The 17,735-nt window shown below is 34.2% G+C and overlaps 1 protein-coding gene across 3 annotated transcripts in view; it reads right to left on the reverse strand.

The window, feature by feature from the left end:
• Positions 1-17,735, reverse strand: part of LOC130674949 (phenoloxidase-activating factor 2-like) — a 318,231-nt gene that overhangs the window by 71,390 nt on the left and 229,106 nt on the right. For all 3 annotated transcript variants that reach the window (XM_057480397.1, XM_057480395.1, XM_057480396.1), the window contains one exon: positions 1,961-2,124. In XM_057480397.1, coding sequence (XP_057336380.1) covers positions 1,961-2,124 — 164 coding nt within the window. The remainder of the gene's footprint in view (positions 1-1,960; positions 2,125-17,735) is intronic.

Genomic DNA, 17,735 nt, shown 5'->3' on the forward strand with positions numbered 1-17,735 from the left:
CATGTCTCTTTTAGGACATAAATGGAGTCGCCTACCTCGAAGGTTTTAGCGTGAATATGCCAATCGTAACGAACTTTGGAATCTTGTTTTGCCTTATTAGGATAGTAAGCAGTGATTTTTCTAACTTCTGACAGTCTTCCCACAAAGTCAGCGAGATAATCGGAATAAATCTTGATTCGGGAATAATCGGGGAATTGGTTTGGTAACCAAGCTCTTTGACCAAACATCAACTCGAATGGAGTGTTATCCGAAATTATTCTTAAGATGTCTATCAGTCGTTGATGGCTTTTTTTCGAGGATCTACTCGACTAAGGATAATGACCCGACGTAGTTAATCTTTTTACATTCAGAATTTTTTCTCCAAGAGGATTACCCTCGGGCATTTGTAGTAGCACGTATATTGATCAACAAGGGTTTCTGTTACTGTGGTCGATCGGATATCGGGTATTGGTATAGCAGTTACGGCTTTCGAAAAGTTATCCTGAATCGTCGGGATGTGTACTATTCCACTTCTGGTCATTGGAAGTGAACCCACTGTGTCAATGGAGAATATCTCGAAGTGTCCAAAGGACGTATCAGTAATCATCATTGGCTGTTTTGTTATAATTCAAGTCAGTTAATTTTTCTGGCAAATTTTGCAGGTTCGGATGAATTGGTAGATCCTTTCCTTCATGTCAGGTCAGTAGAATCGCTCTCAAATTCGAAAATGAGTTTTCACGACACTCCTGTGGCCAGCTATAGGACTACAGTGGTCATCTTCGGTGATTTTATCTCGTAATCCTTCGGTAGGAACTTCTATGTTTCCTTCACAATGAGTTACCTCGATAGGACAATCACCTAATTCTCGTATAATATAAAGCTTCATGTTTATATCATCGAAGTCATCTTCCTGTTTCGCTATGCGGAATGTATTGATCTCGTGTTTAAACATACACGCTCGAAAAATTCGTAAACTTTTGATTAGATTAGTTAAGTCCATTTTTTTTAAATGATCTTTTTGAACACAGAATAATTCAGCCCGAGATGGAATCACAAATACACCTGATTCGCGTCGCTTTTTGATCGAACCGGAAAGATTTTAAGGTCTTATAAATATCGTATTTGACATGAGATATTTCGATCACATCATATCATATTTTAAATTCATAGTTGAGAATTTTTAGTTTATAATTTTAATTCATTTATTGACTTTTTGACGCAAACGCAGATTCCGACAATAACTGAGGTCAATAGGTTTTGATTCAATTATCTTACTACCTTTTCAATGGAAACGAAAATTCCGCCGCAGGATAAATAGATTTTTAAACGATTAGATTGATTTTTTTTTTCAACCCAAACGCGGATTCCTACTATAAGATTTGATTTGGGAAGATTAAGAATACTCTTATTGACTTTTCGACGACTGGGGTAGATTCCTGCAGTAAGATTCATGGAACTTCGACTTTCGATTATTCACGGATCGTAGATTAAAAGAAAACTAAGGCCTTGAGCCATGGCGCTCAGGCTGTTAAAAAAACTTCGCTCTGGCCATTGATGAGGAATTTTCAATTATTGTCATTGGTGAAAGGTAACGACAGTTTATTATTTTTACGTTAAACTTATTGCACAAATCTTCCTACTAGTCGACAACAATTAAAAAGATGGATAAGCTCCGCGCTTTCAAAAAGAGAAATTCTATAATAATTAGTTCAATATTATTATTGAAATAATAAAGAAAATTTACTTAGTTATAACATATCTATGGCCACATATAGCTACATATAGTCATATAAGAAGTTATTTAATATGTAAGTATATATGCCAATATATTGCTATCTATGATTTGTTATTCTAGAGTAACTTACATTTTGTTTTAAACCACTTAAAACATCTGATTATTCTTTTAGAACTATGATATTTGTGACTAGTATTTTTGAGAATTTTTCTTTTTATTTTATACTTATTAGATAGTACAGCTTACCTTGCAAGTATCTTTTCCAGTTTCACCTCCTGCACAAAGAAAACTAGTGTGTAACACGTAATATTTTCCAAGTCTTGTGGAACGTAACCAATCTTGACAAATATTGTGATTGACTACCGGTAATTCAACTCTTTTCAGAATCACTTGATAGTGCCCTTCTTTACCTATTAACAAATGAGTATAAGTTATTAGAAATGACTTGATAGCAAGTAATTTGAATTCTAAAACAGATAAAAAATTACATGGTAAGAAATCTACTCGGAAAGATTAGAACCCGACTAGATTATGTTCTGCACCCGACTCAGTAACAGTGCTGGAAAAAATGCTCGATTGTGGTGCAGCACCACCCTGATTACTGTTCGGAACCTGATTGAGTGATATGTGCACACGACGCAGTCAGATCCCGCACAGTAATCATTGTGGCGCTGCACCACAATCGAGCATTTCTTTCCAGTGCCATACTGAGTCGGGTTCAGAATAGTAACCAGTCAGATTCCAATCTTTCCGTCTAGATTTCTTAACATTCAATTCTTTATTTGTTTTAGAATTTTACTTACTATTTATATATTTTAAATGGAATGAAATATATATTTGAAAATTAAATAATGCATACATTCAAACATTAAATGATATAAACATTTAAGAATCAATATATCTAACAAGTTAAGAAAATATATATGCATTCAAATATACATAATATATAATCCTAAAAATACCAAATTTTTTTAACTTTCCGCTAAGAAAATTGTAAATTTTTAAAAATTCGGGAAGTTATTGTTTTCACCCCGATTTTCGAAAATCAAGTTTTCATCAAATGTTGACGTTTGGAGGTCCTAGGAAGCTATTCTGACTATTTTCAGAAGGATGTCCGAGTGTCTGTATGTATGTGTGTGTGTGTGTGTGCGTGTGTGTGTGTGTGTGTGTGTGTGTGTGTGTGTGTGTGTGTGTGTGTGTGTGTGTGTGTGTGTGTGTGTGTGTGTGTGTGTGTGTGCGGATGTAAACCTCTCATATCTTTATAATGAACAAACCGATTTAGATGGTTCTTGCAGCATTCGAATGATATCTTAGTCTACTTGCCCTCCTACGAAATTTCTCATTTATTAATTCAATTTTTAGTATTAAAATAAATAATTGTCTGAAATGAATTAATTCACGTGCTTGGTCTTGGTCTTAGAGGAGTTTTGTGTTAAAATAACGCATGTCCACGTGTTTCGTGCGATTTGTTGGACTGACTTACTTGAGGCTGTTGATTACGTTTTGATTATCCTCGTGTAATACTGTCGATGACTTCTGTCGTTCGCCGAGGAAGTCAATTATGTACCTGATCCAAAGGGCTTCACGTGCTGTCTCGCTCAAAGCTACCAGTTCTGCCTCTGTGCTTGAGAGAGATACTGTGCTTTGTTTTTTGCATAACCAACTTATTGTTTTGCCACATAATTGGAAAATATACCCAGTATTCGATTTGCGGTCATCCCTGCATTCTGCCTAAGAAGCGTCAGCAAAGCCTACACGATTGTTACGTGAATCAGGGTTGCTTAATTTGAGCTCGTAGTTTTGCGTGTGCTTTAAAAATCTACACACGCGCTTTAGCTCTAACCAGTCAATTCCCCTTGTCTCTTTGAAATGCTGGCTCAAAATTGATACAGCAGCGGAAATATCAGGTCTTGTATTGACAGCGACATAATAAAACTCCAATTAACCTCTGGTAGAAATCAATCCTGATAATTTTTGATTCTGGTCTTAATTTCTCGTAACCCACATCTAGAGGATAGGTTGAATCCTTGGCGTTTGTTAATTTTGCCTTATCAAGAATCCTTTGGATGTAGTGGCTCTGATTAATATAAATATCTCCTCGCTCATCTTGTGTGACGTTTATGCCCAGGTACAACTGCAAATTGCCGAGATCTACAATGGTACACTGTTGATTAATTTTTGTTTGCAATGATTGAATTCTTTCCGGTGATTCGCAAGCGATTACCATGTCGTCTATGTGTATTATAACATAGATTATAGGGGCATCATCTATGGTTTTAAATAAACATGGGTCGTTATCGCAGACTTTAAAATGCAAATTACTTAGAACAGACTTTAACTTGTCATACCATGCCTTAGCTGATTGCTTCAAGCCGTAAATGATTTTATTTAATCTGCAAGCCCAGTCTGGTCTATTTGAAGATTGGAATCCAGGCGGCTGTTCCATATAAATAACCTCCTTCAATTCGCCATTCAAGAAAGCAGTTTTAGCATCCCAGGGTTTTAGTCACAATTTTATTTTCCCAGCAATACACAGTAGGGTGCGAAAGATTGTGTGTTTCACCACCGGTGCAAAGACTTCATCATAATCGACACCACATTGCTGTGAGAAGCCTCGAGCCACTAATCTGGCCTTATATCTTTGTGGTTTGCCGTGTGAGTCTCTTTTCAACTTGAAAACCCATTTACAGCCTATGGGATTTTTATTTTTGGGTATCGGTTCAAAATTCCAGGTTTCATTATGTTCCAATGATTTTATTTTATCAATCATGGCTAGTTGCCAATTTTCAGCATCTGGACTATTTATCGCTTGTTCCAGTGTCAGTGGTTCTTCTGAAATAATGTCACCTGGTTTGAAATTATCATCAGTGTTTATTCTTTGAGATAATGATATATCTTCTAGAGATGTATTTTGCTGTTCGATTCATTAACGTTGTCTGGACAATTTCTATAGTCTGTTGTTGAATGAGAACTGTTGTCGTCTTCGTGTGAGTCATAGTTAATCATGAAAATGTTATCTTTCGAGGTATTATTATTATTCTAAGTGTTCCGTAAATCCTCATTATCGACTATTGAACAATAAACCATTTCTTCCGGTTTTTCTTTCCCTTGACTATGTATCTTGCTGCTTCTTGTTGAAATAAACTTCTTGTGATGATCCTGATTAGTATTATGCTTTTCTTCAATGAAATCGAACATTTTTTCAGAATGTTTGTTCACTGTTTCATTCTCAATGAATTGTACGTCACGGCTAATTATCACTTGCCCTGTTTTCTGATTTAATAAACGGTAGGCACCTTTGGTACAGGAACGAAAGCTCGACATTCGAAAACTTTCAGGTAGCTTAAATCGGGTTTTTTATTTAACCATAGTTGGTAGGGAGTAGCTTTCTTTCCTTTAGTCGGCAACTTATATTGAATGAAAGCAGATGTAGCTACTGCCTCTCCCCAGTAGTGATTAGGTAGACCCGCGTCCAACAGCATTGTTCTGACTGCCTCAATTAAAGTTCTATTTTTCCTTTCCGCCACCCCATTTTGCTAGGGTGTGTAAGGTGCTGTATGCTGTATTCTGATTCCTTCGTTTTGATCATAATTTTTCAGGTCAGTGTTTACATATTCACCTCCTCTGTCGGAACGAAAGGCTAGCGGCTTGCAGGAAAATTGCGTTTTCATAGCTTCGAAGAAGTCTTTGATTACTTGGTCGGTTTGTGATTTTTTCTTAAGTAGAAAAATGTGTGTATCTTCTATAGTCGTCGATTAATGTTAATAAATATTTTTTCCCTCCGACACTATCAACCGGCATTGGGCCACACAGGTCTGCGTGTATTAATTCGAGAGGTTTAGTTGTCTTACTTATTGATTCCTTGGGAAAGGATTTTTTTGCCACCTTTCCACGAATACAGCTTTCACTATAAATTTTAATTCCACACGGATTTATTTTAATTTCCTTAGCCAAATCGTTATTAATGAGCTCCTGTATAGTTTGGATATTTCTGTGCCCGAGTCTTTGATGCCATTGACACATACACCCGTCGTTGTGTGTTGGTGTCACCTCTAAAGCGCTTTCTGGCATTCTCAGAATGTACAATTCATTTCTTATATCCAACGTAGCAATTTCCTCTTTTCCTCGAAAAATTGTCATTCTGTTAGCTTTTATTGTGACACGATTCAGCACAATTTAAAGCTCTTATGGACACTAAGCCTGAATTAAAACTAGAAACATATGAATCTCTTTCTAGTTTTAATAATTTTTGAACACCTGCACTTGTTATGCATTTTATTTTACCCAAACCTATTCCGGGTATACCTCGTAGGAATCTTGATTAGCCACTTTCACTTTGTTTTTATAGCTTGTGTCTCAAAATTCATACAATTTAATGTTATTAGTCATATGGTGAGTAGCATCAGAATCTAAACACCTAGCCTAGTCAACATGTGCCTTTTAGGTCAAAGTTTTCTATTCGCTTTGGAAAGTTATGATCGGGGTGTCATTCGATTCGTCATCGCATCTAGAAACTTTTTGAAAAATTTGGAGTGGCGTTTGCAAAAATTACAAAAGTTATAAACAATTTAGTAAAAAAAAGGGGGTTTTGTTTTTTGCGAATATCTTAAAAAGTATTCAAAATTTTTGAAATTTGAAAGAAGATCCAAAAAGAGGAAGAGATTATCTAAAAAAAAGTCCTGCCTTCCCGAACTCTAGCGCCAATATTTATAAATTTTCTAGGGGGTTGAACATACGGCCAAAAACGGGATCTCTCGCTTGCGTATGCTCCGCCCACGACGGACCTTCAATAGAAAAATATTATTTAAACTTATTCAATATGAAAATTAAGAAATAAAAAACTTCAGGTGCCTACAGGACAGATCAATAAACAATCATCCGGCGATCAAAAATTTTTGTCCCGATTTTTCAATCAGTTATCCATTAATTAATTAACAATTCTTTGTAGCACAAACATCAACATTGAAAGTGCGATAATTGTTGAACTATTAATTTTGAATTTTATTCCTTTCATGGGGCTATTGGACAAAGGCTATAGAATAGATTCCCGTTGGAAAAATTAAAAAATTGTTAATTTTCATTTTGTTATTAATAATTTACTTGAGTCAAAAATTATCAACCTCGATTAAACATTGAAAAAAATGTTTTTTTTATGATATTGCTATTGTTCCGTTTTCTTATGATCATAAGCTACTCAACAATGATTTTTAATAATTTTTATCCCATATTGTTTGAAATATTGTTATAAACAAATGCGTTGTTTATAAAACAATCGAAAAAATTTTTTTTATAACATAATCTTTAATGACAATTATGATTAAAAAAAAAAACCCTTACTTAAAAAAATTTTTCTATTACTTAAAAACACCTCTGTTAATTGACTATTTTTATTTACCACTTGTTATAAATATTAAGGAACTGTTATGTCTAACTCGGGGAACTTATTAAGATTTCAGTTCATCTTAGAATAGAAACAATATAATACATATTAACGCCAAGTTTCATTTGTCTCTCATTTTCTCGATCTTCCTTATTTCCCTACCTAAGACCTTTTAAGTTACTCTAATGCACGATACACTTATAATTAACATTGACTTATATTGATTTGTGTCAACGGGACATCTCGTACGGTGCAACTTACTAAAAAAACCCCCTACCTAGGACTGGATCCCATGGTCGGAGCGTTAAAAATTTTTCAGGAGCAAGTACTCTACCGAACACAGGCTTGCTTTCCGGTCATTAGCTGATTTCGAAGTTTACAGCAAAGAGTCTAGTATCAGGTACAGCGGTATCCTAAGAATTCGTTTAAATAACAAAAATAGATATATAAAACAAAAGTATATGAAAATTAATAAGAATAAAGAAAATCTATTATTGTTTCGATTATTTTATAAGTGATTTTTCTGGTGTGATTGCTAGAAAGCATTGTGTCGTTTAAATGATGGTGTAGTGGGTCAATAAATAATAAAAGAAAAAAAAAAGAGATAATACAACTAAAAGGGAACTTCTTATTATTTTTGATTATTTTATAAGTAAACCTCCTTGTGTAGCCATTAGGAGACATCGGGTAGTTTAAGTGCAGATGTGTAGCAGATCGATAAATAAAAAAAAAATAAAATCATAATAAACATTAGGGTGGCGCTAAAAAACCGACTATTTTTTTTTCGATCTCGCATGAAAATTTGTTGGTTTAAGATGTTTTGAAAAGCCTCTCCAAGAATCAACTCGATAAAAAATTGTCAAAAGGTCGCTCACAAATTTTAAAAATATCAAAAATAATCGAAATTTGGATTTTTATTTCTAAATTTTTTTCTTTCTCGTGGCAGCAATAGTTTATATTTGTGAAATCATGACTACGCTGAGAATTTCAGCCCAAAATTTGAATATTTAAACCTCGCTCAAGAATTTTGAATGTTTCCGAATGCTGTTTTTTGGACGTTTTTGAGCGACCCTTAAATATAAATAATAATGCTTCTCGATTTTTTCACCATCAATTTTTATGACAATGAATGAAAATATAACCCGAGAAATAGGAATAATAAGGTTTTTACATACTTTTTCATTTTTTAATTATTATTTGTAGGTTTTTTGCTTATTATAAACTTGCCAAATTTTATTGTTTGAGACTGTCCTGTATATTTTTGGTTATGCAAAAGTTATATTCAAGTGAAATTACAATAATTAAGTTATAAAAAAAAATCATAACTAATTCAAACTATTAGTTACATATTATCAGTTAATATTCAAAATTCTTGAGCGCCGTTCAAATATTTAAATTTTGGGCTGAAATTTTCAGCATAATCATGATTTTACAAATATAAACTATTGCTGCTACGAGAAAGAAAAAAATGTAGAAATAAAAATCCGAATTTCCATCATTTTCGATATTTTCAAAATTCGTGAGCGACCTCTTTAAAAATTTTTATCGAGCTGATTTTTGGAGAGGTTTCTTAAAACCGTAAACCAACAAATTTTCATACGAGATCGAAAAAAAAAAATAGTCGGTTTTTTTGCGCCACTCTAATAAACATAAATAGGAAAATTTGAACAAGATAGAATCTTCTGCATTTTTCCTTTTTGGATAGATTCAAATTTCAAATTTAAATATAAAGAAAGTTGATAAAGAGAATGAGAAGGAGTTAATTATAGAATCAGTTAACCAAGACCCAGACGGAGACCCCTGGATCCAAGGACATATGGTTCCTGGATCACCAGCCATTCAAGGTAGTACAGTAAGTAGAGAGGATACAGTAGTAAAGTACTACCTGCAAAGTAGTAAGTCGTAATCTTAATTTTCTGGAATGTCTTTCTTTCACCCTATTTCACGGCCATCTTGGGGAAAGTTCTACTAAATTGATATTCAATTTATTAAGTTATTTTGTTTAATTATCTATGTCTCCACCTGAGACAACCTATAAGCGAACTTGATTCAAGGAATAGAGAATGAAAGAGTCAGACTTGCAATCGAAACGATTCTCTAAAACAAATCAAATAAACAATTGAGCATTTTCGCTCAATTGAAAAAAATACATTAGTTAGGCCGAATGTCTTCCAATCACGTTACCTAAATAAATTACTAAAGATATTTAATAACTTAAAAATCCCGGACATAACAATGAATTTCCTGGTGGCAACGGTCTGATTCGATCTTTAAAGTCTTTATTTCTTTTCTTATATAATAAAACGAATTAGCGATAATTTATGAAAATTATAAAAGAAATATTTAAGCAAATAAAACTTTTATTTTTATTATTAAGAAATTTTTGAATAAATAACTTTTCTTCGTAGAAATATATCGGTTAATAAAATAATAAATATACATCATTTCGAAAATACAATATTCTTATGATAAGGACCAACGCCGGATGTAACTTCTCATGTTACCCGAAAAATACTTTAGTGTACAAAATAATATAAGCTAAATACACCAACATAACGAAAGAAATAGAAATAAATTTTTGTTTATTAAAGAAAATAATAAATACGTAATTTCAATTTGAAATTCAAGTTCGCGTTTTATTATTATTCCATTGCTCTCTTCTTCGAAGATTCGTAGCAATTAAATTTTATTTAAATAAAACTTGAAGTGTCTCATTACTCTGACTTAAAGGTCTCGGGAATAAAATATTGATGAGAATAAATGTTTTAAAGCCGAAGTATAGAGTTACTTTTGTTAGTTACAAAGTAAATAAAGGAATTAAGTTGCGCTTACATCAACCAAATATATAAAAGTTTTAATATCTCATTTAACTGAGATTGCAGTTAGTAATAAATTATTCTTGTTTATTATAACCAAAACCTAAGTATTTTTATTGATAACGGAAATCTATCAAGACTAAAGAGTAGTTTAAATTTGAATAAAAAAAAACGAAAAAAAAAAACTGGTTTTAGTTTGAGACGATACTGTAGTCAGAGATAATTGGCACCCCTATCTCATATTATCTAAAGGTTTTATTTTATTTCTAATTAACTTTGAAATTCTTGATTGGCATTCGGGACGTTGATTTCTATCCACCTGCAATTTTCCATAATTATTAATTTAAAAAAAAAAAAAGCTAACAATGATGGAAGCTGAACTTGCACGTATGCGGACGTTAGAGCGGAAGCGACGCGAATTCGAAGCCATGAGACAACAATTCGAGGCGACTTATGCGGGAAATAATACCCTTAATAACGGAAATGTTACTGTTAATCTTGATCCGATAGATCGTTTTTTATACTCCAGCTAAAGATTTTGCTTCAACTATTCCTATATTCTCGGGTGACGGTGAATCAACTTATGAAAGATTCGATAGAGCGGTTACTCAGCAGTTACACCTGCTACCCAAAAATTATCAGGAGCTATACGTTGCTCACCTCTTAAGTAGGATTAAAGGCCGAGCTAGATGGTACTTAAAGGAAAAGAACCAACTAATGTACAGGAGATTTTAGAAATCCTCAGAAAAGAATTTAGACCCGCGAACCCTATCAAGTACCTGAGTAGGAAGCTGGATAGATGCCAACGTGAACGAGATGAACCGGTTGAAGACTTTTATTACCGAATAAATGATATCCTATTGATCTTGTTGCGCAGATGCGAAAGAAATATTTTACGAGAATTTACCTAAGCAATCAAAAATCGCTTTCGTTAAACAAATAAAAGAAGAAAACACCACCTTAACTTTACTATTTAAGGAGGTTGAGGAAATGATTAAACTCACGGGAGGTTATACATACGATGAAAATCGTGTACGTATATCCAATAATGAAAATATGCGCTCCGACGCGTAGGAGCCCCGAAACTTCTAAGAAAATACGATGATTATAGGAACCGTATGAGCTATCGTCGTGATTCTAACCCTAATTATGAACCTAAACCCAATCAGGCAACCGAAACATTTTCATATTCGCCAAAAACTCATCGCAAACTTGCTTCGAATTTCGAGGAGACAAGGGAGTTCTCAAAAATTCTCCAACCTAAAGCCGGTCCAACTCCGGGTCGATAAGAAAACTTTCAAGACGCGAGACGCGTACAGTTTCGGGATAATTCGCCCACCCAAAATTATAACTCAGAATTAGAATTCTATCGGAAGAAGTATGAAGAATTGCTTAAGCAGATGGAGAGTCTAAAGGCCGGTTATTTAAACTCCAACGGTGCCCGTCGTACAGGGGGAATGTCGGGCAACCCAAACACCCTACCCCCTCAACAGAAAATCGTTCAGAGTTAGCTGAATGCTGGAGATCTGCAAAAGAAATTCTCTCCTGTAAAGCAATCTCAAGGTCCCCGGGAGTGGACCAGTAGTTATCTTAAGAAATAATTCTCATTTTAAGAAATCAGCATCAGTATTATTAGATAAAGGTTCTCCACACAATTTTATAGATCTATTCGTTTTAGCCTGCGATGTAAAAATCCAGGAGATATCTCAATTGGTAACCGGTATTACCACAGAACCTATTCAAATTATCGGAATAACGACTTTAAAATTATGGGATTCGGAGATTGATTTCTTTGTCACCACCTCATCTATTAATCAGTATGATGCGATTATCGGCAATTAATTCTTTGAAAATAACCAAGTGATTTTGTCTTTCTATTCAAATACGATGGTTCTGGGAAATAGGCCAATACGGCCAATCCCTTTTGTATTGAACATACCAAACCATAGTAATCTCTTAAATTAAAATGCGGGACCTATTATTAGCATTGTTTGTAAGGAATTACATGAAAAATTGCAGAAATTTTTGATCGATACAGGCGGGGATGTTAGCGTGATTAAACTAAAAGCACTGAAACCACATTCATCAGTAGATACAAGTAGGATACTAGAATTAGTTGGAATAGGCAATAAGATTATTCAAACATTAGGAGTAGTTAGGTGAAGAATTTTTGAATCTGAGTCCTTATTTAAGGAATTCGAATTGCATTGCGTGCAAGACGATTTTCCTATTGCTGGCATTGGTATTATCGGCAACAACATTCTAAAAATAGAAGAAGCGGAATTATCCTATAACAAGCACATGCTCGCGTTGTCCGATATACCTACCCACATTATACCTTTTGTCAGCAGTACTAGATGCCAATGGTTTTCAGTGCCACCAAGGACAAGCGTCCACCAATCTATTCCAGTTAAAGATAGTTTGTTGAAAGAGGGCTACTTACCCCAGATCCAACCTTTTCCTGGAGTAGTTTTGGGAGATGCAGCAACAAAAATTAACAATAATCGACCTATAGTATTGATAACAAATGTTAATGAATGTAGGGCAGAATTTACGTTAGAGCCTCAGTCAGTGGAAGAGTACGAATTTAACCGCGATTATGTAGCTGGCGAAAGCGACAGTGATTCGTTGGATGAGTCTGGTTATAACAATCTTAATGTGTCGGAACGCGTAACGGAGATTCTGAAGCAAATTCCTAAAGAAAAATTTACATCTGAACAAGAGAAACATATTCTTGACATTGGTAAAGATTTCCAACGCACCTCTCTGGATCGTACCCAAGAAAGTGGATGCTCAAGGGCGCAAACGATGGAGGACGGTGATCGATTTTCGAGCTCTCAATAAAAAGAATATTGGAGATTCATATCCACTGCCGAATATCAACGATATGTTACTCAGGCTTAGCGGTGCAACTATGGTCAGTGTCATAAATTTGGCACGTGGGTTTCATCAGGTGCCCATGGCCTCTGAGGACAGAGAGAAAACAGCTTTCTCTACCCCAGATGGACTTTACGAGTTTGTTCGGATGCCATTTGTGTGGAGCGTAGCTCCACCTGCGTTCCAGCGGATGATCAACGTCAAGACGAAGGACATGCGTAACGCCGGAGAACTTGAAATTCATATAGATGATTTTCTATTCCCTGCAAAAACTTTAGACGAGCATAATCGTCGTCTTAGAAAATTTCTACAGAAATTAAGAGAAGCCAACCTTAATCTGCAACCTGAAAAATGCAAATTCTTCTGCAATAAAGTAACATTCTTGGGACACATCATTAGTCCTCAGGGAATTAAACCCGATCCAGCTAAAGTTGCTGCTCTTAAAGCTGCGTCTCAACCCACTAGTCATACAGGGATGAGAAAATTTTTGGGTTTAGCTAACTATTTGCACAGATTTATTTATATATTCGCCGAAAGAACGAAGCCACTTACCAAATTAACTAAGAAAAATAAAAATTTTAAATGGTTCGAAGAGGCACAAGTAGCTTTTGAAGGCATTAAAGTGCGATTTGCAAGCAATCCATGCTGTTACACCCTGATCCAAGTAAGCCATTCATCTTAATTGTAGACACTTCTGAAGTAGGTTTTGACTGCATACTAAGCCAGAAATTTGATATCGAGCCCTGATTGCCATTTGATAATGACAATCGTAATATTTCTAATCAAATACTACCTATCGCTTATGGTTCTCGCACTTTAATAGAAGCCGAAACCAGATATACTGAACAGGAAAGAGAATGTTTAGCACTCGTCTTTGCGATCAAACAGTTTAGACCGTATTTGTATTCTCGCGAGTTTATCGTTCAAACAGACGAGGGATGTATCTCAAAGTTGCGAGATGGGATTTATTTAACGGATAAGCAAGTGAAATGGAAATCGCTGCTGAACGGTAATCGGTTTAGTGTCGTTCTTAAAAGAAAAGTAGGTGACCAGCTCACGGATGCCCTTTCCAATAATCCTCCAAATCGCTTGCCGGAGCAGTTGCAGACATTGTAAGTCAACATGTATCCGATTAATGGTCAACCAGTAATCGAACCTTTATAGTCTAGACGATGCATTACCTTTTCGTAAACTTTTGAGGTCGGTGTACGAAATGAGATTACTTTTATGTTTTTTGACCCGCGGAAATCGAATATCGCAGATGTTTTTTTGAAATCCCGGGCCATCAATTTTTATAACTATTTGCTTAAACAATTGTTTAAAAAATAATTTTTTGGGAATCGATTACTTTTTTTTCAGTATTTTGGGCAATTTTAAGACGAAAGTAACTCTGATAAAATTTTTCTAAAGTTGATAGTTTCAAAGTTATAAATTTTTGAAAATCGAAAATTCTCGATTTTCACAAACTTTGATGATTAATTACATAAAAATAAATTACGTAATACTAGGTTTTATTTACATGATTGTAAAGAAGAATATTCAAAGTTTTTATTAAAACAATAATATTCCGTTATAATTTGTATTGAATAAAAAAAAAAAGTGATCAAAGTTATTGCATTTATTGAGTAACTTGGCCGACTCGGCGGCGCATGCGCAAAGCGATTATTGACTGTCTCGCTTGCTCTAAGGCGTTTAGATAGCTGTTGGCCAGGCGCCTAAAATTTTAAATTTAAATGCATTATTTCTTGATAAAAAAATTTGCATGGTTGAAAAAATTATAAATTTTATGATATTAAAGGAATTTTCAAATTAATTTTATATTTCCATAAACGTATTTTTTATGTACTCGAGTAATATGAAGTAAATATATAAAACATACATAAAAACATAAAAAAACTTTTATTACAAACATAAAAAAAATATATTTTTTATATTTTCATCATTATATTTTTTATGTACTTTAAGATATATTTTAAATATATATAAATTACATTTCAAATATATGAAATATATACAAAAATCGGCCAAAAGTTAGCTTTTTAAAATATATTTTTTATACATATTTTACATTTTTTTTATATGATAAATATATTTTTTTTATATTTTAACATATATTATTTTTATAATTATTTTTTATGGGAATTATTTTATTGCCCAAGTATAATTATTATAAATATAAGTGAAAAATTCATGAACTTTATTTTTTATTTAGTAGTTGAATAAAAAAAAAAATTTACTTAAAATATAAAATAAGTTGAAACCATTTTAAATGTAGTTCATTACAATCATGAAAACCATAAATTAGTGATTTTCATTAATTTATCGAATTAATGGATCCGAAAATTTCTTTAATATCATAAAATTTATAATTTTATTAACCATACAAATTTTTTTATCAAGAAATAATGCATTTAAATTTAAAATTTTAGGCGCCTGGCCAACAGCTATCTAAACGCCTTAGAGCAAGCGAGACAGTCAATAATCGCTTTGCGCATGCGCCGCCGAGTCGGCCAAGTTACTCAATAAATGCAATAACTTTGATCACTTTTTTTTTTTATTCAATACAAATTATAACGGAATATTATTGTTTTAATAAAAACTTTGAATATTCTTCTTTACAATCATGTAAATAAAACCTAGTATTACGTAATTTATTTATATGTAATTAATCATGAAAGTTTGGGAAAATCGAGAATTTTCGATTTTCAAAAATTCATAACTTTGAAACTATCAACTTTAGGAAAATTTTATTAGAGTAACGTTCGTCTTAAAATTGCCCAAAATACTAAAAAAAAATAATCGATCCCCAAAAAATTATTTTTTAAACAATTGTTTAAACAAATGGTTATAAACAATTGATGGCCCGGGATTTCGAAAAAATAACTGCGATATTCGGTTTCAGCGAGTCAAAAAACATGAAAATGATTTCATTTCGTACACCGACCTCAAAAGTTTACGGAAAGGTAATATAGCGTCTAGACTATTAATTAGGAGAGGTCCTGGGCGGCCGCGGAAAACTGATAGCTCAAATAAGCCAGTTAAGGAAAAACAGAATCTCCTAGTACCGAGAGACACAATTGCTTCAAGGCTAAGGGTATGTGAGTCAAGATCAACGGATAACTTATACAGAAGACCGAATTACCGAGAACCAGAAACTTCTGAATTTCCATCCCTAGATGAAAGTGTCAGTAAGTCGAATCCCCAGCTATCACAGGTCACAGTCTCTTCACCCGACGTGCTTCCTTGGAAAGTACCTCCGGTGGTAAAGGTTGAGCCTAATTTTACAGAAAGTGATAGCCCCGAAGAAAATAACGAAAAAGCAGATACTACATAAGAAGCATTCGACTCTCAGACCTTACAAGAGAGTTTTAATAATTTTGACGATATTTTGAAACGACAAGAGGAGGAGGAACAAGCCTCAATCGAAGCTAGAGAAAATTTTGTGAAGTAAATTCGATGATCGTTTTAGTGTTTTGATCAGACGATACAAGCTTCAAAAAACGAGGATCCCGAGAGTGATTCATATGATGAAGATGCGGCGAAAAAGGTGGACGATGAAATAGGCGGCTCCGAGATAGACTCCATCGACGAACCACCTCCCTATAGTTTTCAGCAGTTGACTGTGCCTTCAATGGTAAAAAAAAACTCTACTCAACCGACAGCTTATGTCATCCTTTAATGGAATGTATTGGGATGCTGGAGCCTACGATTTCCTCAAAACACTAGGTAATGGGAGTAATTATTACTCACCCCTAGCGCCTAGTATAATAGATTTTGATAAAACTCCAGGAGATGATACTAAGGCCAAAAGGAAAACACCAAATCTAACTTCGTCCAGCATCAAAGGACCTCCTAAGCCCATAGAGATTACTGAGAAAATAAATATTCCGGCAAGTCAGCAACTGGAACCTACAATCTCTTTAAAACCGAATCCAGCGTTCGTACTACCAAAATCAGATGCTATATTAGTACCACACGCGGATAGAGCTTTTACAACTGAACCCGAAACATCTAAAGTAGCCGAATCCACCGTAAGTTACCCCAGTTTGAATAAGCAAAGCCTTCTTAAAGTTTCCCTTACAACTTTGCGCATTGCTGAAGACGGCGATGAAATAGGCGAAGGGTTAGAATCTTATTCGTCTTAAATTTTCAAGTACTGTCCAGTGAATGTTAGATTCACAAAAGGGAGAATAACTTACCCAACGGAGGAGGAAAGGGCATCGATAGTCGCGGAACATCACTCTAGTCTCATCCGGGGACATAAAGGAGTGGTAAAAACTTATTGGAGAATTCACGAGCGATATTATTGGCCTCGTTTCCTGATTATTCACAGATAGAACGGTACCCGGAATCGATTGGGAAATTAATAACCAAATTGAACGAATCTCGAGCCATTGCTCGAATTACCTTAGTTGAAGCAAAGTCTTAATCTAAATTAAGATATGACAAGACCATACACGACGTAGATTTCTCACCCGGAAAGTTTGTTTACATACTAAAAGAGCCTAGGAAGGGTATAATAGACAGTTATTATTATGGCCTTTACGAGATTATATCGGTCTGAGAAAACGGAACGGTAATTTTGGAAACGGAGGAGGGAAAAAGATCCCCCAAACATCCTTCTAAGCTAAAACTATCATTCTCCATTCACGATCGGGATAGGAAAACCTCTAAAATATAAATAAATAAATAAAACTGAAAAATTATTAACAAAATTCGAATAAGCGAAAATCGACTCCGTTTTCCTTATAGGAAAATTCGAATTTTGTTAATAAAAGGAAAAACAGTTCTTTTCGCTTAACTTTTGTTACAGAAGAAAATGCTCGGTACGCAATCACTCTTTTCGGCAATCGGGATTTGGAAATTTGGAGATGCTGGGAGTTTTATGATATTAGTTATTTTGATCAAAAGCCCGGGGTTTACAACGAAAAATCCAGTAATATCCACC

This window comes from Microplitis mediator, chromosome 9 (assembly GCF_029852145.1).
Source record: "Microplitis mediator isolate UGA2020A chromosome 9, iyMicMedi2.1, whole genome shotgun sequence".
NCBI lineage: Eukaryota > Metazoa > Arthropoda > Insecta > Hymenoptera > Braconidae > Microplitis > Microplitis mediator.